The following is a 25,102-nucleotide window of genomic DNA, read 5'->3' on the forward strand; positions in this document are numbered from 1 at the left end:
ACAGGAAGTATGACAAAGGGGAATGGGGAAACTTTCTCTGCAAAGCAATACAAATCTTTACTTTATAGTGTCTACAATGGAGAGCTGAATTCCCCTCCAGAATATGCTCGAATGGTTCTGTCCTAATGACCAAATTATCTGTTCAGGGAAAGTAAATCATTGATGGTATTGAAGTTGTTGGTTTCATGTTACTTGCTTACAGTATTTAAAAACTACAGTTGTTGAATGAAAGAGCAATGAATTTATCAAGGTAAGGTTTACACTATAGAAATGTGGTTAAGTTTTCAAAATATGAAAGTTCTCTGTAATCCAGTTTTACAATATATTACTTGCTATGTTAAGCATTTAGTTCATATGTCTGCACTCCATCATGTACTTTCCAAGTTTATCTGGAATTTGGACTTGTTTACCATAGGACTTGTAATGGAAGTTTGCCATAAGCTTATGGAGTACTGCAGTGTGGCCTGTGAACTCCGTAGAAGGAGCTTTAATAACTCTTTTGACATAATATTTAAATTAAAAATTGGTTCTTAGAACAAATTGGTTCTTGTGCACTGAGAGTTACAATATTACAGAAGCTGTTTTTCTGAGGTACATTAATTCTACGTATGTATTTTGGTTTGTTTACCGTCTGCTTTAAGTCTCTTTCTATATAATTCTATTCTTCATGTCTGATGTCCTGTTTACCTCTATTTAATACGTGTTTGAAGATAATCTATGACTTTGCTTCTGTAATTGAAGAATTGTTAACCTCATCAATAGGCTGCCTAAAAACTGGTTTCGTTAATGTATGAGTCGAAGCTATTTTTTAATACTTAAAAAAAAAAAGGAAGTGCAACATGGAGCAACTGCTACCGAGAGGCGAGCCTAGAAGATTTAATTTTATCTTCCCTAGAGTAACCTTATGCATCTAACAGCTAAGAGTGAGGTCTTATCATATAGGTGACTTTCTGCCACCCTCAATAACTGGGGATTAATCAATCACCTCTGTATTAGCAACATTGATTAAGTGAACGCCGGTTACCCATCTGTTAGTCTTACTGTAATGTTTAATTTATTGATGGTAACATCAGTATTTGCTGGTTCAGTGTGCAGGTGAGAGGCAAGAGTGAGAGAGAACATACCGGACACAAAATTGGAGTTTAAAATGGCCACAATTTTATTGATTACTGCAGTCAGAGCAGTGCTGCAGCATAGAGCAACAGATCCAGGCACTGGCCAGACATCCTGCCAGCTGATGAAAGCCTTCTCCCCACCACTCCCCAGCCTGCCTGTTGGGATAGTAGGTTGTGGGATCCCACATGGGTACAAGCCACTGCATCATTCCCCCTACCACCTGGGAATGAGGGCATCCCAACAACTCCAAGCTGGGCATGTCCCAACCAGCCCTCATCCCTAGATTCTTTAAGGGGATCCCCAGAGATAAGGAAAATAGGCACACAGGCTGCCCCTCTCCCCATGGATCCAACCCAATAACAATATTGCCAGCCCTAGTTGTGACATTGAAATTTGAAATTAAGATACATTTCCATAAACCTTCATCTAGAACCATGAACTGAAAACCACAGAAAGAACAAGGGCTGGGAGGGAAAAGCAGGAGCAGACTGAGGAGGCAATATGTCAGGCCCCTTTATAAAAACCAGGTAAGTGGTCCTGAGAGAACTTCTCTCCCCAGGTCCACTTTCCATACCCCAGCCAGAACACCTGAACCCTGATTGGCCAGCTCCGTAGGATGGTCCTGCACTACTGCAGAGCCCTCCAGGAAGCCTGAGGCCACCCATACCACTGACTGCAGCAGACCATCTTCTTGCTGTGTATTTTCCCCCCATGCTCCAGCAAACTGGCCTCCCTGGGTGAGTTGGGGATCCTGGCTTATGTTGCTTTTTAAAATATTTCTTATATTTCAAGTATTTTTTGAAAAATTCATTTAAAATAATTAAAATGATAAAGGAAGCTTAGAAATCTCTACATCTTTAGTCAATATATTTAGAATGGGAGGGGGCTGTTCCTCAGTATTAGTTCTACTTGATTGCATTGCAAAAAAGTTGTTTCTGTATAGACACATATCTGACCACCTGGGTATTTCTGCAAGTAATGCCATCCTGATTCAAGTAGTTAAACACACTGACTTTAATTTTTGCTGCGGCACGGTCAGTAAAGTCATAACAATAGGTGTTCCTTTAGTTTGTGGCACTATTTTAATTGTTTCACAATAGAGAAGCTAGACTACTGTGCATTTCAATAGGGTCCGTAGACTCACAATCTGTATTTACTGCAGATTGCTAGAGACTGACAGCAAATCACTGCGATCAGTAAATGGGTCAAGACGAAACAGTGGCTCCTCGCTTGTGTCTAGTTCATCAGCTTCTAGCAACCTCAGCCATCTTGAAGAAGACTCCTGGATCCTCTGGGGGAGAATTGTAAACGAGTGGGAAGATGTACGCAGAAAGAAAGAAAAACAAGTTAAGGTTTGTATTGAACAAATCTACTTTTTATTTTTCCCAGTTTGCTTGGAAATATTGCCCCCTCTATAAAGCCAGGTGTGAGAAATATCCCATGTAAGTCTGTTCTAAAGCACTGAAAAAACTCACTGAAAACTAGTACTGCCTAAAGCATAATAGGGGGTGAATGTAGCCATAAAGACCTAAACATCCACATATATATGGTAGTAGAAAAGAGCAAGAATCCAGTAACACCTATAAGACTAACAAACTTTGTGGTAGAGTATGAGCTTTCATGAGTCACAGCTCACTTCTGTGATTCATAAAAGCTCATACCCTATCACAGATTTTGTTAGTCTTATAGGTGCTACGTACTGAACCCTTGCTCTTTCCTACTGCCACAGACAAACACGGCTACCCATCTTGATGTATGTGGTAAATGCCTTCTTGGAAAAATGCAATCAGTGTCTAGCTTAGAAACCAGAAGTGCTCAAATACTAACCACATGAACCCTTTTGTCTGTCATTTTTTCCCCTTAACTTTCTGTGCTTTGCCTTTTGCCAGTTGTCTGTAGATGTTTGTGGAACTGACAAACATCTGCTTAATCATGGTATTTTTATAAGAGAGGCTGTAAGGAACTGACAGGTTTATATTTCAGCATAGTAAGGCAGTGAGCAGAGGGATTGGCATAGAAGTGTGAGATCATATGTATCCTATCCTGCTGCCACAGTGATCCAGCCACAATACAGGTACAGCAAAATTAATTGGTTCATACTTCTATCAGGGCTTTTTTCTAGGGAAAGAGATGGGGGAACTCTCACCTGGGGGAACTCCTGGCAGGAGGTGGCACCCCTGTCACTACACATGTGCTCTCTCCTAGAACTGCATGATGATGTCACTTCCGGGAAGTGAAGTCATCACGCATGGCACAGCCCTCCCCCCCCCCCCCGAGAAATGAAGGAAAAGGAGGGAGGAAGGAAGGGAAAGGAAAAAAAGGAAAGACATGGAAAGAAGGAAAGGAAGGGAAGAAGGAAGGAAAGGAAAGAAAGGGAAATAAGGAAAGACATAGAAAGAAGGAAAGAGAAAGGGAGGAAGGAAAGCTTCAGCTGGGAGGGGGGTTCCCCCTCCTTTCAGCTGAAGTTTTGGGGCTTCCCTGGCTTCAGCTGAGAAGAGGGGAATCCCCCTCCTTTCAAGTGAAGTTTAAAGCCTGTTTGGGACTTCCCCCAACCAGCTGAAGAGTGGGGGTTTAAAGAGCTCCTTTCCCGGCTGCAAAGTAGTCACCTGAACATGTGACTACTTTGCAGAGCCGCTAGAATGATGTTCTGGTGCATAAGGGAAAGTGCTTATTTAGCATTTAAAAATAACCTTGGATAAAAATGCTTAGACATCTTTATTTCATTCCTAATACCTTCTGTAACATTCAGAAAGTCATTTATAGAACACAGTTACACATCAGTTCAGCGTTACAGACAATGACCCTTCTGCAGCTTTCTGAAAAGTAAACACTGTAGATAATTACGATTGGGGTAATGGTTGCTATTTTTTGACTTGTAAGCTTCTCTTGGACAAGATGTCTTGCAAGGTGTTAAAGCTGGACGAATGGAAGTCTGTTGAAATCAATGGGTTTTAAAAAAGCTTGCGGGCAGAATTGTAACCTTGAATCCATTTCCCCTTCACTCATGTACATTGTTCATGAAAATGGCATCGTAACTTGCAGTTGTTGTTGTTCCAGTGTAGATGATGGTGACTATATGCTGACGTAACTCTTAACTATGGCTTTTCCTTAACCATGTTTTCCTTAACCATGGCTAGATACGGTTAAGGAATCGGACTGTTTGTAAACCAGGATATGAAACCATGTGTATAAACTGTTCACTGGTCATGACTGAAGGTTACTGCTGCACTGAGCTGGATGGATGAGATATAATGGATGAGATATAATCCCCAACTCTGCTTTGAGTTGGTGTAGTGGAGCCAGTTTGATGTAGTGGTTAAGAGTGTGGGACTCTAATCTGGAGAGCTGGGTTTGATTCCCCACTTCTGCACTTGAAGCCAGCTGGGTGACCTTGGGCTATTCACAGTTCTCTGGAACTCTCTCAGCCCCACGCACCTCACAGGGTGTTTTGTTGTGGGGATAATAATGACATTCTTTGTAAACCGCTCTGAGTGGGCATTAAGTTGTCCTGAAGGGCGGTATATAAATCGAATGTTGTTGTTGTTATTTTAAGGTCCCAAGTAGTTCTCACTGGATTCTCCCTACACACACACTATGCAGGACCAGACTTTGTAAGCTAAACTACACTGTAAGTATCTTACTTAGGATTAAAACAATAGTCATAATTAGCATATACACATATAAATTATTTAAATATTATAGATCAACGAATTCTTACTGATTAAAATTCCACTTTCGTTACTGGCTAAATGGCAGCAAATATTAAATGATTTTATTTGGGCCTATGAGCACCCAAGATTTTCATCGATAGTTTTATATAGTCCTGTAAAGGAGGTTTAGGAGTTCCCAATCTTAAATTATACGACAAAGCTGCGTCACTACCAGGTTGCTCTCTGGTAATTTGCAAGTGGCTTGGATGAAAATAGAGAATATTAGTATTTTTTCTTATCCCTTGATTGACATGTTTTGGCGGAGATCTAAATTTAGACCTCAGCATATTAACTATAATCCTTTTGCAGATTCTTTTATTGAAATCTGGAATAGACAAAGATCGAAATTAGCACCAGAAATATCTCCATGTTCGTCTTTTTTAAACCAAGTGTGGTTTTTGCCCAGTTCTGAATACAGATTTTTTCAGCTATAGCATGAAATGGGTCTGTATAGAGTTTTGGATATTGTTAAAGCTAGATGCAGAGGAGTTAGCCGTGTTAGTCTGTGGTAGCAAAATCAAAAAGAGTCCAGTAGCACCTTTAAGACTAACCAATTTTATTGTAGCATAAGCTTTCGAGAAGAGAACTTGATTCTCTTGGTTCATAGGAAATTGCTGGATAAAGTAATTTTGGAACAAAAGTTAGGCTATTCAATACCTTGGTTATATCATGCATAGCTTAGGCATTTTTTTAATCATCTGAGCTTAAAAGAATCTCTTTGTAGGCCTTTGACAGATTTTGAATCACTTATCAAAACTGCTTCTTCAAAACTCACTGGATTAGTATCTAATATTTATAAGATTTTACTTTGTATTGACTGTATTCATTTGACAAAATATCAAATTCAGTGGCAAAAAGATTGTGAAAGGGACTTCCTCAGTGTTTAACTCCAATATTATTAATGTCCGTTTTCAGTCGATAAAAATTGTAACTCGTTGGTATTTACCTCCAGTTAGGATAAAATGGATAGCTGATTCTTCTGCTGTTAAATGCTGGAAGGGTTGTGACCATCATGAAGATTTTATACATTGTAGGTGGTCTTGCAACTTCATTCAGAATTATTGGGAGAAAATAATATATACAGATAGGTTATAATGTGCCTTTTTTCCTGAGGCAGTTTTATTAAACTTCGGGTTAGTAGGAACTCCTGACCAGAATGTATTAAACTTAGTTACTATTTTACTATCAATAGCAAAATCTACTCTTTCTCTTCATTGGAAAAGTAAACTGCCTCCCACAGTCAAACTTTGGCAAAGTAGATTATGGGATTATTTCATTTTAGGGAAACTGTCAGACAAAATGCGGTGTGGAATGTGTAGTAACTATAAATCTACCTTTGTAGAAACATGGCACCCTTTAATAAGATATATGACAGAAGCTGACCTTCTCCCAAAAGATTCAATTTATCGAGACATGATATATTTTTAGAATTATTACTTTACCGGTATTGATGTGGTCATGTTTGGTTGTGTCATTGGCTGTATTTTGGATGTTCTTTTTCATTAACTGTGGGTTGTGGGTTTGCTTGTTTTGGCATGTTGTATTTTTCTACTTGTAATCAATACTTTAATTGTTAAAAAATTAGCATCGACCATGTTTAAGTGGTCTGATGCAAACGTAGCAATAAATGTAATATTTTTGGCAGTTGATTCTTTACAGTGTATTCAGATTAAAGCTAGTCTCACATTTTTTGAAGTGGTTAGATTCTTAAAAGCAATTTTGCGTTAACGTGTACTGTTCTGAGATCACACAAGTGTCATGTCACCAAAAATACTCATCAGCTTCTTTCTTTATGCTTTAGGAGCTTGTTCGAAAAGGGATACCCCATCATTTCCGAGCAATAGTTTGGCAGCTTTTATGTACGGCTCAAAATATGCCAATTAAAGATCAATATTCAGAACTCTTGAAAATGACTTCACCTTGTGAAAAGCTTATAAGAAGAGATATTGCTAGAACCTATCCAGAACATGATTTTTTTAAAGAAAAAGACAGTCTTGGGCAGGAGGTTTTATTTAATGTAATGAAGGTAAGTCAGCAGCCCATACATCTTCATTTAAAAATGAATATTAAATGCTTATTATGTTCTGTGTTCATCTATCATAAAATGCAATTATCATGTTGAAAGGCAGCAGCTACCTTTTGTTCCTTGGACTGGTAGATCAACAAGAGATTACTTTCTCCATTTTGCTCCCAGGACATCTGGCCACTGTTAGAGGCAGTTGATTCTCTGCTAGATAGCCATGCAGACAGGTTTTATTCTCAAGTTCAAAATATGTAAAATTATAAATATCATAGCTTGTCTTACTTTGTTTACAGTGTAATGACAGTTAGCTGAAGTATTATGTAAGGCAAGCTATAGTAATGCTTCCTCAGCTCCCATCCACTGAAACCACTACTATACTTAAGATTCTTGGATGACATCTTCATCATTTGGACCCATGGGAAGGAAGCCCTTGAGAGATTTCATCAGGACTTCAACAACTTTCACCCTACTATCAACCTGAGCCTGGACCACTCTACACAACAGGTACACTTCCTGGGCACCACTGTACAACTACATAATGGACAGATAAATACCACCTTATACTGGAAACCCACAGACAGATACTCATATCTACATGCCTCCAGCTACCACCCTAAACATACCACTCGGTCAGTTGTCTACAGCCAAGCCTTACGTTACAATCGTATCTGCTCCAATGCTCTTGATCGGGACTCCCACTTAAGAGATTTACAACAAGCATTTTGGGGACTACAGTACCCACCAAATGAAGTGAGGAAACAAATCAACAGGGCCAGACTAGTACCCAGAAACAGCCTGCTCCAGGACAAACCTAAAAGAACTAACAACAACAGAACACCACTGGTTGTCACCTATAGTTCCCAGCTCAAACCCATCCAACGTATCATCAGTGAGCTACAACCCATCCTGGAAAATGATGCCTCTCTCTCAGAAGCCCTGGTTGGAAGACCTCTCCTTGCCTACAGACAGCCCCCCAACCTTAAACGACTTCTCACTTACAATCATGAATCGGCTAGCAGAGTCACCAGCACAGGTACCAGGTCCTGCAACAGACCCAGATGTCAGCTCTGCCCTCATATCTACCCAGGAAATACAATTACAGGACCCAATGGCATCAACTACACTGTCTCTGGCTCTTACAGCTGCTCATCCTCCAATGTGATATATGCCCTCATGTGCCAACAATGTCCTTCGGCTCTGTACATTGGACAAACCAGCCAACCTCTACGCAAAAGAATAAATGGCCACAAATCTGACATTAGAAATGGAAACGTCCAGAAACCAGTGGGAGAACACTTCAATCTACCAGGACATTCTATCAAAGACTTAAAGGTCACTGTAGTTCAACAGAAACCTTTCAAAAACAAAATCCAACGGGAAGCTGCTGAATTGGAATTCATATGTAAATTGGACTCAGGCTGAGACTGAATAGGGACTATGAATGGTTGTCTCATTATCAGAAGTAACTGATTTCCTTAACAGAAGCAAACTGATCTCCATATCTGAAGCAGCTGTTTGCATCTACTCCACCCCCCTCCTCTATATCTGACCAGTTTCTTCTTGCCCTCCATGCATCTGATGAAGAGAACTGTGATTCTTGAAAGCTTATGCTACAATAAAGTTGGTTAGTCTTAAAGGTGCTACTGGACTCTTTTTGATTAAGCTATAGTAAGTTATCTTCACTGGGAATATCGTGGTAATAGTAAGTGAGGACAGCTTTGGCAGATCTGCTGTCTGAGATACTTTTAGTTGCTTTCTTAATTGACAGAAGTGTTCTGTCTGCATGTGAGCTGAACCTCAGTTACAGTGATCTGCCATCTGCATGGTACATCTTAGAGCCTTGAGGATCACAGGATACTGCTGTAGCAGAGATCTTTGCACTTCTAACTTGCTTTTATATGGTTTATAGAAGGAATTTCCATAAATGAAATACTAGTATGTAGTGTGTGAACTGGCCCTTAGCAATTACATGTTTTCAGCGTCATTGAAATTTTTAGTAGTGCTCAAGGGAAGAATTGGCCTGTTTAAAGTTGGGTACATCTGCTGAAGTAATCTAAGATGGCCAAGAGAATATGCTCATGTAAACTGGCATTTGATTTTACTCCTTGAAAATGCACTCAAACATTCTGTTCATTGCTTTGAAGAAAAGCACAGGAGCAAGATGGGTTATTCATGTATTAATTTTTTTATTTTATTATTATTATTTATTATATTTATATCCTGCCATCCCTGCAAGCAGTTCGGACTATTTTAGAACACTTTTCGTTTTTAGATTAGATGCATTTATATGAGCCAAACCGCAATGCAGCGCTGAGTGGTAGGCAAGGGTTGTACAGGCTCACTGATGGCAACCAAAGTAGACATTTCAAAATCTAATCTTGGTGTCAACGTTTCTGTAGCATAGTAATTTAGCTGATCATATCACTTGAGAGTCCTGTCCAAAAGGAATCAGTATTTCAAGTCAGTTTTTTATATATTAGGGAAAGGAGAATTATAGACCTCAGAAAATAAGTCTGAGTAGCCTTGGGTTTGAAATGCAGGAGTTAACTTCCATTTAAGGAGGGCCACCAAAAAGGGATAAAAAGTATTTATGGCAGTAAACAACCTGTTTTGTAAACTGCAGGCTAGATTGAAAGTAAATAGCTATTTATTTGCATGGTTTGATTTGCAGCATAGTGTCCAGCAAAGTTGTTCACTATCTCCATTATTATTTACTCCATTATTACTTAATATTGGGATTGAAATCTTAGCCATCATGCTGCAAAAAGATGATGACATATTAGGAATATTATGTTTAGAGGGCAACGTACAGATTCTTTTATGCTTAAATGGTGTAGTATTTATAATACATTATCCTCATACTTCTTTTCCCAAATTAATATGACTTTTACAGAAATTTAAATTGGTCTCTGGCTACAAGACCAATTTAGGAAAATCAGTCTTAATGAACCTAGGAATATCAGAAAAGCAAAAAACAGATTACTACGTTAGCAGGTTCCAACTGGCAAAAAGATTATGTGAAATGTCTGGGTCTCTATTTCAGTCAATATAGAGAACATGTGTATAATTTGCAAATGATATTGAAAATGCAATCTGAACTTTGGAAATGGGCAAAGTTTAAAATTTTATAGCTGAGGAAAATAACCACGGTGAAAATGAAAATACTGCCTCAGCATGCGTTTGTATTTCTCAATATACCTCTCAGCTGCCCTCAAATTCTTTGATAAAATTTAAGCAGTACTAAACAAATTTATTTGGAATTATAAACTTCCAAGAATAGGAAACAATACTATCCTTTACTTCACCTTCTATATTCCAAGGGAGAAGTACCTATTCAGAACATAGGAAAGTATTACTAAGCAGCTGAAAAAAGATAATTCATTATCATAATATTTATGGCTGAGAGAAGAGAATTGTGGAATATAGGCATATGGAAAAAATAGTTGTATGAAGGAATTTGGATCCAACCTGATTCAAACAGAATTGATCAATGGGGAGAGGGGGATATAGGTCACAAATTGTCCCCTTAATGTTGCCACTAGAATCAATCATGGCTAACTTCAGTGTGTGGGTAAGAAATGATTTGGCCAAGTTAATACATCGCAGATACCCAATTGATTATACCCTTTGATGTAATGGAAAAAAAATGCTATCCAGATGAGGTCTCTAGATATAAGTGTACGCAACAGAAGAATTTTATACAGATGTTGAGCAGGAAATTCAGTATATCTTACCAAGTTTAAACAAATGTTTCACAAGACATTAACACAAAAGTGTTTATTGAAGAAATTCTGTGTGACTCTTAATGGTGCAGTCTATGTCAGAGTTACCTTTTAAAAGAAAATGGGGAAACTATCTGGACATCAGTATATCCACACAGAAATGGTACAAGTTGCATAAAGAAATTTACACCTTATCTCTGGATGTGAGGAATTAAAGAGAACATGATAAAATTATTATATAAATGGTATTACACTTCTACCTGATTGGCAGAGATGTTAAGTTTAATGTCTAAGAGATGCTGGAGATGTGCTAAGGCAAATGGTGTCTTCTTGCATATTTGGTGGAACTGCCCAGAGGTCCAAGTAGGGGTATGCAGTTGGGTTTGGAATTTGGATTAAGATACTGACTTTTGGCTGATTCAGTAAAATCTGGGTATTCCTAATTTTTTCCAAATGTTAAAAAAATGGTAAAATTCAGCCATTGTTTTCTGTGGGAAAATCACTCTGGGGAGTTTCTGGTTGGCTGGAGGGGTTGTTTTTCAACCAAACTTCACCAAATTTGAAGGGAACCTACTCCTGGCTGTCCTCTAAAGACACCTCCCCATTTTCATAAATACTGGTCCCCAAAGTCCAATTTTATGGGCCGCTAAAAAGGTGTCCCCACCCATTCTGCCTTACTCCCTACGAAGAAAAACATCTTGGGGCTCTCCAGGGGCTGGGGGTGGTATTTTTATGCAAATGCCACTAAAATTTCAGGAGACCTACACCTGACCATCCTCTAAAGACTTTCCAAGTTTCAGGAAGATTGGACCCCTGAGGCCAATTGTATGAGCCTCTGAACAACATGCCCCCAGCTGCTCCATTGTTTCCTATGGGGAAAAAGTGAAATCTGATTTCCAGCTGGGCAAGGCTGCCATAGCCAAGGCACACTCCCAAATGCAAGCTGAGTTCATCTCAGAGAAAGCCCAACAGAAGCAAACCGAAGCACAGGAATGAACCCACCCAGAACCAAAATGAAGCAAGGGGACCAACATCACGTAAGAGAAACACATCCGTTCCACCCAAACCAAACTGAAGCAAGCATCACTGTTGCAACTTAGCTCAACAGAACTTGTGTTATTCACAGCAGCCAGATGCTGGGTTCCGTCAGTAGGGAAACACCACAGAACAGAACCAAGCAGTACCCAACCACAAGCACAAGGCATTCCCTTGCTTCAGTTTGGTTCCAATCTTGGGTCCAGCCTTCATGAAACTTGGGGGATCTTTAGAGAACAGTCAGGAGTAGGTTCCCTCCCAATTTGGTTTGGTTGAAAAATGATCCCTCCAGCCCACTGGATATCTCCCAGAGTGATTTTCACATAGAAAACAATGGTTGGGGAGGGGGTTGGAAAACCCTGAACCAAATTAGAAAATTAATTCAGAATTTGGGAAATTCCAATTTTTCTCTCAGATTTGGTTTACAAAATACATTTACCAAATTTGGGAAGGAGGTGCACACTCTTAGGTCCAAGTATATTGGGACAAGATGTTTGAGGTTATCAAGATTCTGGATAGGGAGTTTTTTTTAAATTCAGGTATGACACTTACAGGTGTCCTTTTTGTAGCAGTCCCTTGCAAACTCATTGCTATGTTTACAGCAGTGTGACTCTCTCAATCTTGGAAAAAACATTTTACCAGCTATGCATGAATGACTTCAGAAATTATGGAATTTAATGCTAATGAATAAATTAACAGCAGCTAAGTATTTAAGAGAAAAGAAATGTTTAGACAAATGTTTGCAGAACAGTGGTGTCTATTCATTAATTATTGGAACCAGACAAATAGTTCTTATCTGTCAAAGGCATTATGAGCTTGTAGATGTGATAGGAATTAACTAATGGTAAATTTTTGTCTGTATTATTTAATGGAATATGGTGAAGGTATTGTTTGTTGTTCTTGTATATTTCATCCTTTTATGTATTCTTACATATCTTTATTATATTTAAATTTAAAAAATTTAAGTATTTGTGTCTTGCTAAGGTATGGACAATAGGTGAAGCCTAAACTTCCTATCTTCATTTGTAGGTCAGTTTGTTTCACAGAGCTGTTATTTCTGTTCCAAAGGTTCATTTGGAATAAAAGGCCCAACAGTAGATCACTTGGGGACAATTAAATTCTAACTTTCAAACTACTCTCAAGTCTTTTTTATGTAAAACTTTGGTCCCCATTTGACTTCACTTCTGTAAGGTTAAGAGGAATTATTTCATCCCCTTCCTGAAAGTAGTATTTCCCTTTTGCTGGACTTCTTTGACATCATAGCATCTGAGACAGAGTCAAGAAAGACTTCAAACTACTAAGATGATAGCCACTTTGTATTTCACCCAATATCCTTTCATAAACTTAAATTTCACAAACTGTATCATAAAAGAAGACTTGTAGCCAGAAAAGTTACTTTGTGACTGATAATTATGCTAAGTTCTTACTGTGTATAATTCTTCCTTTGTTAGTCTTAGGATAGGCAAGGAAGCTATGTCCTGCCTCCAGTTACTTGTAATTTTTTTAAAAAAAATCATTAAACATTGTTTATGCTCTTCAAGCATGTTTTCATAGCAGTAAATGGAAAGTTGTAATTTTTAGGATACATAACACCCTGGATATAGGAAGTGGCCTCTCTTCCTTTTCTATTTCAGAAAGGAGTTCTGCTTTTCAGCATCTTACTAGTTTTGTATCTTGTAGGCTTACTCTTTAGTGGATCGTGAGGTTGGCTACTGTCAAGGAAGTGCTTTTATTGTTGGGTTGCTGCTTATGCAGGTAGGTACTCTCTCTCTATAATTCTTGAAGTTCAAGATAACAAAAAATCCACGAGTAGGGACTTCTTTTGTAATAGCATAACTGATCTTTATATTATTGTGCAATTCCCACAATAGTTCAGTAACTTCTGCACTATTTGGCACTGAACCAGGGGTTAATTCAAGGCAGGTCTGAGCCCTTCTACTTGTTTCTCCTGAAACATTGGATATAAATGTGTGTTAGACCTTTACCCTGACTCAAAGCTTTTGAGGCATGACTATGGTTCTAGAAGGCAGTAATGGAAACTTCTACAGGCTACAGTTGCTTAAGGGTCCTTAAAATCCTCCAGCTGGATTTTTGTAGCCAAGTATTGTCTTAACAATAAAAGAACCTGATCCATGGCATTAAGAGACTGTGTTTCAGAACCTGAGTTTGGGACCCAGTATAATGTGGTGCCTTAGGACACTGTTTCTTAGGAGTTAGCTAAAGATGGAGGAATGCTTCTGAGCCACTAGGATGCCTTTTTAAAATTCTACCAAGCAATCATAGTTAACACAGGGTGCGTTTCCTAATCACAATGGGTGTCTTCAATGAAGGCTTGATACTTAGCAGCTATATGTAATTCTGAACCAGGTCTTAGACTACAGATCAAAAAAACTACACACTGTGGCCATGGACAGATAGTGTGATTTTTCTACAAACCTGATGGAAGCCCTAGATTTGCCAAAAAATCTGAAACTTAAAAACCTTGAACAGCAGAAGCTATGTCTATAGCTTTAAGAGATGAATGTCCACTCCGATCTCATAAGATTAAACTCAAGATTAGTGATCATTTTGGGGGGTTGCTAGACAACCCCAACAATATTACTGAATCCTTCAAGTCTTGGTTTCTGTCAGTAAAAGTGTGTCGGGAGAGTTGTAAAAGATAAGATAGAAGGAAGCAGAGAAAGAGGAGAAAAAAAGAAGATGAAGAGGGTGAACAAAATGAGTTAATTTTGGAGAGATGCTGCCAGGGGAGGGAAGGAGAGAAAGCTGAAGAATGGGTGGGCTTGGGTCAGAGGGAGAAAAGCAAGCAAGAGAGGGGGAGAACCTATAGGGGCTGCCATGAGAATGGAAAGAGTAAAAAGTGGGAGGAGCATTCAGAAGAAAAATAAAGTTTCCACTGGGTGTGGCCTTGTGGATCCCCTGCTTTTTTTTTTAATACTAATTTTGAAACTGTAGTTGGAAGGTTCTTTTTTTTCAAAATATGCTTGTTGCAGTACTCCTACCCACCTTTTTGGAGAACTTTAAATGCGCACTTAATATAATAGATATGTTCTGACTGTTCTCTCCTTCAAAATAGATGCCAGAAGAGGAAGCATTTTGTGTATTTGTTAAATTGATGCAAGATTATCGATTGAGAGAACTTTTCAAACCAAGCATGGCTGAGCTGGGCCTTTGTATGTATCAGTTTGAATGCATGATACAGGTATATTTGAGATCCGTTATCTCTTATACATGGTATATTTCAGAGATCTTTTTCTGGGGAAAGAGGTGGGGGAACTCTCACCCAGGGTAACTCCCGGGAGGAGGTGGCGTGTTTCACACTACATGACTGTGCATGCTCCTGGGACTGTGTGATGATGTCACTTCCAGGAAGTGACATCATCACGCAGGCCATGGCTGCCCTGAGAGCGCTCCCGTGCTCCATGGCAGGGCCCAATTTGACCCAGATATGGCTAAAATTGGCCCGGAATGGGCCACTCCATGGGGGGGGGGCGCGTGGAGCACTCCTCTGCCCAGCAGTGGCTGGATCTGGGCCATTTTGGGCCCAAATTGGGCGGAAATGGGCCCAAAATGGCCTGCATCAGCCTAGAACAGGCTGCTGCCGCACGAGAGACCACTTCCCTGCCCGGCAGTGGCCCAAACCTGGCCATTTAGGGCCCGATATGGGCTTTTGGGCCAATACAGACCATTTTGGGCCCATGTTTTGCCAAAATGGGCCCAAAGTGGTCTGAATCAGCCTGGAATGGGCTGCTGTGCATGGGAGAGCACTCCCCCGCCCAGCAGTGGTCCAAACCTGGCCGTTTAGGGCCTGTTCCTGGCCATTTAGGGCCCTAATTGGGCCCAAAATGGCCAAATGGGGCTCCAAATGGCCCAGATCAAGCCCAAAACAGCCAGGATCAGGCCACTGCTGGGCGGGGAGAGTGTTCTTCCGCCTGGCAGAGGCCTGATCCTGGCTGTTTCGGGCCCGATCCTGGCCATTTGTGGCCTGAATTTGGCCCAAAATTGCAGAAAGGAGTCCAAAATGGCCAGGATTGGGCTACTGCTGAGTGGAGGTGTGTTCCCCCCAACTGGCATAGGCCCGATCCTGGCCATTTCGACTCCTGATCCGGGCTGTTTCTGGCCCTAAATAGCCAAAACAGGCCATTTTAAAAATACCCACTTGACACTAGTCATGTGGGTATTTTATAGAGGTGCCAGAACACCGTTCCAGGGCATTCCAGCTCAAAAACAGTCCTGGTATAGTTAATTATTTCTACATCTTCGGTTTTTTAAATTTGCAAAAATCCCCCACTTTCCTCACTTACCAATGGGGGAACCAGTGTGGATTTATTCCAGCACCAGGAGCCTTCTCCTGACACAAGAAGTTATTTGAGATCCAGAGAAATGACCAAATTAAAGGAATGAGGGTTTGGTGTGAATTCTTCCAGCAGCCCCTAGTTAACGAAGCAATTTTAATACTAGTAGAATAATATTAGTGCTTCAGAAACAGATACACAAGCTGAGAAGCAATTTCTTCAAGCAAGCATTGCTCAGTGAAAAGTGTTAGCTTCAGTCAGTGATATAAGTGCTGTTTTTTTAGGATAACCTGCAAGCCTCTTCATATTACGTGGTCTGTGTGCTTTGTATGTTGCTAGAAACAAAGATGTTGTTGCTTCGGAACTTCTTCTTGAAAGCTTTAACAGAAAACACCCATAAAAATCTTTAAAAAAACAAAACAAAAAACACCGACTTCACAAAGTCATCTTTTATTAGAGTTCTTTGCAGTTTTATTGATTTTTTTCTTCATTTGTAATCTGCCTTGAGTCTCAATGAGAAAGTAGGCTATAAATGAAGTTAATAACTATCTTTATTCTTTTTCAGGAGCAGCTGCCAGAGCTTTATGTGCATTTCCAGGCCCAGAGTTTCCATACTTCCATGTATGCATCATCGTGGTTTTTAACTATTTTTCTTACTACTTTTCCACTGCCAATAGCAACAAGAATATTTGATATCTTTATGTCCGAGGTAAGCCATTGTCTAATACCACGTTTTACACAGTGAAGAATTATATTGACCCAAACAGCTGTTTCTGGTGTAAAATGTGGTGGCTGCTTGGGTTAAAAGTCAGTTACTCATTTTGTGTTACAGATTCAGGTCCATTCACTACACAGAGCCAGTGTAGCGTAGTTGCTGGAGTGATGGACTAGGATCTAGGCGACCCATGTTCAGTTCCTTGCTCTTCCATGGCAACCTCTGGGTGACCTTGGGCCAGTCACATACAGCCTAATGTATCTCACAGGGTTTGTTGTGAGGAAAGAATAGAGGAGAACGAAGTAAATCACTTTGGGTTCCCATTTGGGAGAAAGGTGGGGTATAAATGAAGTAAAATAAAATGTTTAAAAATTTACTGTAGAATTTAGCTGTGGTGCTGAAAGAGTTTCCCTTTTCAGCAAACTCTTAAAAATTAAACCATAATGAAAACTCTACAAATATTAGAAATGTTTGTCTAACGTACTTACCTTATTTTTAGGGTTTAGAAATTGTATTTCGGGTTGGGTTGGCACTTCTCCAGATGAATCAAGCAGAATTAATGCAACTTGACATGGAAGGGATGTTACAGGTATGAAAAGTTTACATCATTGTCACTCATTGGAAAGTTTAACTATAGATAATTTTAAGTGTTAATGATGATGTGCTGTAATTCTTTTTTTTTTTAGCAATTTCAGAAGGTCATTCCACGTCAGTTTGACAGCGGCCCAGACAAGTTGATCCAAACAGCTTACCAGGTCAAATACAATGCAAAAAAGATGAAAAAGTAAGTATTAACATTCTGAAAATATTGCCTGCGTTTGATGGTGTTACAAAGAGGCAGAGCCTCTAAATCATTTCCTGGGTATTACTTAGTTTGTTGTGTAGATTCCCCTGCCCTTCTTACCATATCTGTGCTGGGGGAAAAGCTGGATCCAAGACTTCTGCTGATGGAGCAGTGTGAGGAAGTAATTTTTACTGCTTTCCCTTTCCCCTCTGCACACCATTGCAGCTGCTGTTGAGAAAGTCAAGGGACCCTCTGGAGCAATATGTCATATTGTGGGCTTTAGCAAGAAGAGAGGATACTGGCTGAAATTTCCTTCTTCCATCACTCCTGCACAAGAGAAGCAAACCTCTGCACATGATCAAAACCTGGGGAGGGGGGAACCATTTCAGCTAATTTTCCCCTTCTTGCTGCAGCCTCCACTGTTTCACTAGTGACATTTTAGGAAGTGCAGGGGATTGCTGTTAACAGAGAAAAGCAGTAATAATCACTTTTATAAAGTTGCTCCAGTCACAGATGTTTGGAGTCCCAGAATGCCATAGACACACTATTGCATCATGCCTTTGTGATACTTATATTATGCAAAAACAAGCAATGCTAGTGGCTTGTAATGACTTTCTGTTTTTCTTCAGGCTAGAAAAAGAATATACTACTATTAAAACAAAAGAAATGGAAGAACAAGTTGAAATTAAAGTAAGTAGAGAATTGTTTTGGTGGGATAAAGCTAAGACTTTGTCAATATCCAAAATCAACTAATTTGTTGAGTACTTTTTTCAGCTAATGAAAATATATAATGATTTATTCATTTATACCTCACCCAAAGTGTGACTTTGAAAAGTAACTTAAGGCTGCATGCAAACATCATTGGATATTGTGCTGTTTCTGCACTACAGCAGTCTTTTGCAGATGAATTATCCTGTGTAGACAGGTTGATCCAGTTGCAAATTACAGTTGTTGTGGAATTATAGTACAATGCCCAATGATGTGTGAATGCAGCCCTGGATGGACTAATTGTAGAAGCAAATAGTATATGTATATACAAAACTCTCTATATTATTGGTACCTTCAAACAGTTCAAGATTGAAATTTTGCTTTAAATACATAAAGATAGTTATTTTAACAAATTTAGGTACTCCCTTTCTTCTGTCATAGCTCAAGATGTGTACATAGGGTTCACAGGTGGTCTTACATCCCAGACACTGACATGATACAATACTTTTTGCTTAATCTAAGCAGTTTTGTATAAAGTGACATCAGAATCCAATCTGAGCTTACATTAGGATGTGCATAGGGGAATGCTGTTGTAGATATCTGTTCTCTTTCCCCTTTCCAATCGTTCCTGTCCTTTCAGACATATCTACATTGGAAGTGCATTTCCAATTGCATGACATGATGGAAATGCCAGAGGTAGATATTCCCACCAAAGGTAGATACTCCCACCAAAATTGAGTTTGCCTGCTTTAACTGAACAGCCCTAAGTAGCATGTTAATCTTTGTGGTTTGAAAGTGTTTGTCCCACCCTGACACTCAGATATAATTTTGGCTTTTTAACTCAGCTCAGGTACTTGATGGGGAGAAGCTGGAGCCCTCTTCCTTTTTATGGGAAAATGGAACTGGAGACTATATAATATTCAAAAAGAAAATAACTCTATTTAATAGGCAGGGATTGAATAAATATAGTCAGAGAATGTAAGTGCTGAGGTAAAATTTTGCTGTTAATACAGAATACACTTTGAGTAACAGGTAGGGGTGTGCAATTCAGGTTTCCGATTCAGGAAAAATACCTGAATCGGACCCAATTTGCAAAGATTTGGGATTTCCAAAATGGCCCCAACATACTGGGGCCATTTCAGAAACCCCGAATCAAAGATTCCCGAAGCTATTTGTATAGCTTTGGGAAGCTTCGGGTCAAGGGGCTGAAATGCCCCTTTCCGTGCCCCGCGCAGCAGCACGGAGAGGGACATTTAAACCCCCAGATCAGCTGCTTTTTTCCCCAACAAGTGGCTGAGTGCAGCCTGCCAGGGTGCAATGCCCCTCTCCCTGCCACTGTGCAGCTTTGCAGTGACAGGGAAAGGAATATTTAAATGTCCTTTTACTGCAAAGCAGCAGGGAAAGGGTATTCCCCCCTTGGATCAGCAGCTTGCCAAGCTGCTGATGGAAGCCAGCCAGGGCTTACAATGCCCCTTTCCATGCCGCTGCGCAGTGGCATGGGAAGGAGCATTTTAAACCCCAGGATCAGCTGTTTGGTGGGGAAATCCACACCAAGCAGCTGATCCAAGCTGGCTGGGGTTTAAATCCCCCTTTCCGTGCTGCTGTACAGCAGCACAAAAAGGGGCATTTAAACCCTGGGATCAGCTGTTTGGCAAGGAAATCCCTGCCAAGAAGCTGTTGGCGGGGGTTTAAATACCCGTTTCCAGGGCCAGATAAGTGGGGTGGGGGGTGTTGGTGGTGGGGGAGCTGGAAGATTCCCCCCTCACTTCAGTATGCTCCGAATCTTTACGGAGCTTACCGGAGTGATTTAAATACCTGAATCCGAAGCAGCTTGCCACTTAGGGTTTGGGGTGTTTACAAAGCTTTTTTCCGCTTCGGGTACACCGAAACGGGAAACCCGATTTTTTTTCTGGTGCACACCCCTAGTAACAAGAAAAATTGTTTTCTTGAAACTTAGTTTCTTATATTCTTGGTTCTTAACAATAAGAGATGTTAACAGCAACAGTGTTTCTTCACAGTGTTTCCTTTAACAACTCAGGTTTCCTGGAATTAGTTTAAAACTGTTTTTCCTTCACAACAGACCCTCCTCAGAGCCAAACCCCATTTAGAAACTGGGCAGAAATTAATCTTCTCCTAAGAAGAGATAACCTGTCCTCTTTTGGCTTGAAAAGGAGTCTCAACCTGTTATCCAGTACTTTTGCCAAAACACACTTCCAGTTCTATGGTGTCTGTGTCAAGCAGGCTTCAGCTTCTGCTGACACTTACACTTAAGAATTCAGGACAGTGATGTTACAGCTAAGGCACAGATTTCCTCTTCCCTCACTCCAGAGGGGAACCTGTCTGACCTTCCCTGTCAGATTCACTCACAAAGTCGCCCAAATCCTGTCAGAAACCCACTCTCAGCCTGAAGGCTGGCTCTAACTGACCAATCGGAGAGGAGGGAGCAGCTTGTCACTCAAGTTCTCTATTCCAAGAAAGAATGAACTCTTCCCCTACCAGCAGTCTGATTGCTGCACTTAGGAAACCTGCTTTCAAGTGCTGTCCATCACTCATGGTTTGGGAAACACTGGAAATCTTGTGCGTCTGCATGTTCAAACATGCAGTAACATGACTTAATGAAGGCTTGTGCGGCTTGACTCAATAAAGGAAGCTGTGTCTTCCACTTTGCAAGATCTGAGCAAGTCTGTTAATGATAGGATATTTTGGAGGTCTTTCATTCATAGGATCTCCATAAGTCAGAAGCAACTTGACAGCACATCACACACATACTCTCTTGGGCTAGTTCTGTTTTAATTTTTAGTGTGTATGTTGCCTTTTGTAGAACTAATTCAAAATTAATCAAGTGGCTAGCACATGTATTGCAAAACAAAAGAATGCAAATTACAGTGGGGATGTGTGTGGAAGAGAATGGACCCACTAGCTGCTTTCACATATGGCCAGATAATGGATCCTCGGTGCACTACAGCAGTTATTTGCAACTGGATGGATATTCCTGTATAACAGGAAAATCCTGTTGCAAATGATTGCTATTCTGCATCAAGAGTGTATTCTCCAATAGAAACAGAACCGCTAAAAGAAAAAAACCTGTCTCCTCAGGATTAGCCTTTCTGCAGGAATAAACTGCTCTGTTTCGCGGGGTAATGGCTGTGTTGTCAGTTTCCCTGTCACCTAGCTTCTATAGTATAATGGATTTTTGCTTCCTTTTCAGAGATTACGAACAGAGAATAGACTTTTAAAGCAGCGCATTGATACTCTAGAAAAAGTAAGTATTCTGCAGTTCAAATTCAAAACTGCTTTTATTCATTATAATTGTATTCTAGAATTGGTATCACTGCACTATGGTGAGTAGGATGAGAAGAGATCACTGATGATATCTTAACAGTTGCATGCAGTTTAGGTTCTAAAATTATCTATTATCTGGTATACAGTGATTACCTGGTATACAGCTGAAACAACAGAGACAACAAAGTTCTGTAATACCTTGACCTAACAGTCTCACTATGGCATAGGTTTTTGGGGCTGCTGACAATTTAAAAAAACACTAAGCTGAAATGTGTATATAGAATGATCTTTAAAAGACTGGCCAGCTTCCTCAGATGAATTCCTTGTTGAAAGAAAGACAACTCTGTCCCACTGCATTCATTTGCAGTTAATAAGCATGGTATTTCCATTTTTGCCAGCTGTCTTTTTCTATTGTATCTCTGCACTGAGGAACTAAGCCAGGTGTCAGAAATAGTTGTGCAGGCTGTCTAGTGACTGGTATTTCCAAGTGTAAAATATCTGCGGAAACTTATTTTCCTTTTTCCTTCCTTTCCTTCTCTCTCTCTTTCTTCACACAATGGAAGCAGTAACACTTTCATTACATTGACTTGTAGCCTTCTTCCATTACAGTTTTCTCAAATTCAAGTCTTGGGTCAAGAAGCTTGGCTAAAAAGCAAGGGACCGTATTAATCTTTATATAAGTTGCTACTGAAAAGATTGTGGCTGTTCAAGTGACTTTGCTTGAACAAGGTTGGCTCCCTAGCAAGACAAGAGCAGAACACTCTTCCTTGTCCTTAATTTCCCGGAGAGAAGCTGTGGATGTGGTGGGTTGGCTGCCATTCTGCTTCTGTCTAACTGATTCAGTGCTAAACTCCAGCATCCCTCCATTTGTTCCAAGCTTGCTCTTCTTTGCACATTATCTTCCCTGTTTGCCCAAAGGTGATAGAATCAGGCAAGGGACCAACAGTTGTCAAGATGAAATAAGTATGAAACAAGAAAAATTAGGCAACAGAAGAAACACGAGGAACTTATTTATCAAAAATCAAGTGCAGGATTTTTTGTATGCTTCATTTGAAAGTGCTGGATACTTACAGATGCAGTGTTGTACCTCATGTTTACTGCGGTTTTAAAAATCCCCTTTTTCCTACCTAATGAAATACCAAAAAGTATATTCACAGTATGACATTTCCAGACTATCTGTCTGTCAGAGAGAAATTTTCTGTGCTTCAGTTCATTAAAATGCTGACCTTTGGACAACCGGGAGACGCCATTCTTCAGTGCTCATATTTAGCACTTCCTTGATAAAGAATATCAAAGCATGCATCATGTAATAGGTTTTCTGTTCCTACAGCCTTGCTGCTTTTCTTGTCCTGTGACTATTTGCAACATTTTGATCGTCTTCGTCCTTCTGTGCAGCCCCACATTGGGACTGCGCAGGCGCAGGCCAGCCGCGGAAAAGATTTTTCTAGCTCTAAGAGATGTGAGGGGGACGTTCGGATCCACCGCGCATGCGCGCCGGTGTTCCCGCCAATTTTGAATGCATATATATCCGAACGTCCCCGGCATTCCCTCAGTTCCTTTTTCGCCGCCGTCGAAAAGGTTCTATTGTCTAGCGTTCGTTTCAAGCGTCTCTTCGGAGTTTTGGATCCTTTCTTCTGCTGGTCGGTATTTTCCCCTTGTCATCTGTCGGGAGATACCGTTCATTATGTCGCAGACATCTTTGTTTAAAAAGTGTCATAAATGCGGCACTAAGATGACCCATTCGGACGGCCATGAGCTCTGCCTCATCTGCCTGGGCGAGGGGCATGTTGTCGAGCGCTGCTCCATTTGTATGTCCTTCACTCCGAAGGCAAGGAGTGATCGGAAGGCCAGGCTCCGTGCCTTCTTGTGGGATGCCAACCTTCTCCCCCCCAAGCCGTCAGGCTCTTCGGGAGATAGGCCGCGCTCCGCCGCTCCGTCACCGGCGCCGTCTCGTAAGTCGCCAGAGCCGCTCCCCTCGGAACCGACGGGGCAACCCGTTCCGGAGGCCCGACCTGATTCCGGTTCCGGGGATCGTCCTTCGAGCCGGAAGGCCAAGAAGCGTTCCGCTCCCAAGCCGAAGTCCTCCTCCAAGCCTTCGGTTCCGGAGGCTGTTTCGGAACCCCCGTCCAAGAAGGCCAAGGCGAAGTCGAGGGCCAAGGACCGTGCGTTGTCCCCAGCTCCGACTGTGCTGCCTGGTTCTCCGACCGAACCAGTCCTGATACCCGACGATGTGGTGAGTCTCCACACCCCGTCGCCTCCTTGCACGCCTCCTCCGTCGGTTCCCGAGGAATTTGTGCCGTTTCCGCCTTTCCCGGATCCGTTCCAATCTTTTGAGCGCTCCCTGCCGTCCGCCCCGGCGCCTTCAGAGGCCTCCGTTCCACTGCCGTCTACCTCGTCGGTTCCGATGCCTCTTCGCTGGCCTGCCCCGGTGCCTGCTCCTCTGCCCCCTTGCCAACCGGTCGCGGGGGTTGGGAACATGACCTCCTGGCAGGATTTTGTGGCGTGGTTCCAGCAGTCGCTGCCCTTCCTGCAACATCCGTCGGTTCCGATGGTCTCCGTTCCGGCTCAGCCAGTCGGGCTCCCAGCACCCGCTCCTCCACCTCCGGGCTTGCCTCTGCGACCGCCGGTTCCTGCAACTTATCCGTCGGCCCCGACCGCTCACCGGTCTTCGGTTCCGACGCAAACCTCGCCGGAGTTTTCGGATTCCGAGGATGATGAAGGTCTGGCGTCACCGTCGGAGTGCTCTTCAGACGCGGCCTCGGATCCTTCCCCGGATGACACCGTGGGTGGGCCCCGCTCATCGTCCCCGAATGACGATTACAGGCTATTCTCCGAACAAATGGTGCGGATGGCCGCCGCGCTGGAGATAGACGTCTCCTCCACGACCTCCAAGCCCAAGAGTAAGCTGCTGGAGGCGCTGTATTCCGGGTCCCCCGCGTCGGTGGCGTTTCCCCCTGTGGAGGATTTTGTTGATAACGCTCTCGCGCTCTGGCAGACGCCGGCGTCCCTGTCCGCGACGGCAAAGAAGGTGGAACGGTACTACCGTTTAAAGCAAGATGATTGCCCGTACCTCTTCAATCACCCGAAACCCTCGTCGATCGTGGCTGAGGAGGGTCAGGCTCGGTTCCGTTCCGGTTCCTCGTCGGCCCCGGCGGACCGGGAAGGCAGGAAGCTGGATGGCGTGGGCAGGAAACTCTACTCATCCGCGTCTCTGGGATTCCGTATTGCCAACTTCCAGGCCATAATGGGATCCTATAATCTATTCCTGTGGAAGAGGCTGTCTTCTTACCTCTCCGACCTCCCGGAGGATCGCCGCCACCTGGTTAAGGCCCTCCAAGCCGAGGCCGTGAAGCTGTCAAAACAGCAAATGACAGCTGGCAAGGACGCCGCCGACTCTGCAGCGCGAGCGATGGCAACTTCGGTGGTCCTGCGTCGGCACGCCTGGCTCCGGTCCACGGCCCTGCCTCCAGAGAAGAAGGCGAAGGTGGAGGACTTCCCGTTCGAGGGGCCCCAGCTCTTCTCGGAGAAGACGGATGAGTCCCTCTCCCTGATGAAGAAGAATCAGCAGACGGCCAAGTCCCTCGGGGTCGCCCCCTCAGCCCAGTCGTCGGGTCCGAGGTATCGCTATGGTCGGTTCCGATCCTACCAGACCCCTTACCAGCCTTACCAGCAGCGTCAAGGGCGCTTCTTCTCGGGCCAGTCCTACGGTCAC

The 25,102-nt window shown here is 41.9% G+C and overlaps 1 protein-coding gene across 6 annotated transcripts in view; it reads left to right on the forward strand.

Moving 5' to 3' along the window:
* Positions 1–25,102, forward strand: part of EVI5 (ecotropic viral integration site 5) — a 136,377-nt gene that overhangs the window by 37,487 nt on the left and 73,788 nt on the right. For 4 of the 6 annotated variants that reach the window (XM_054979445.1, XM_054979440.1, XM_054979442.1 and 1 more), the window contains 9 exons: positions 2,279–2,468; positions 6,628–6,852; positions 13,287–13,361; positions 14,683–14,808; positions 16,467–16,610; positions 17,116–17,205; positions 17,303–17,400; positions 18,030–18,090; positions 21,317–21,370. In XM_054979445.1, coding sequence (XP_054835420.1) covers positions 2,279–2,468; positions 6,628–6,852; positions 13,287–13,361; positions 14,683–14,808; positions 16,467–16,610; positions 17,116–17,205; positions 17,303–17,400; positions 18,030–18,090; positions 21,317–21,370 — 1,063 coding nt within the window. Of the gene's footprint in view, positions 1–167; positions 251–2,278; positions 2,469–6,627; positions 6,853–13,286; positions 13,362–14,682; positions 14,809–16,466; positions 16,611–17,115; positions 17,206–17,302; positions 17,401–18,029; positions 18,091–21,316; positions 21,371–25,102 lie in introns of those variants that run through there. The other 2 variants (XM_054979444.1, XM_054979441.1) reach the window with 2 other exon arrangements.

This window comes from Eublepharis macularius, chromosome 5 (assembly GCF_028583425.1).
Source record: "Eublepharis macularius isolate TG4126 chromosome 5, MPM_Emac_v1.0, whole genome shotgun sequence".
Taxonomy (NCBI): domain Eukaryota; kingdom Metazoa; phylum Chordata; class Lepidosauria; order Squamata; family Eublepharidae; genus Eublepharis; species Eublepharis macularius.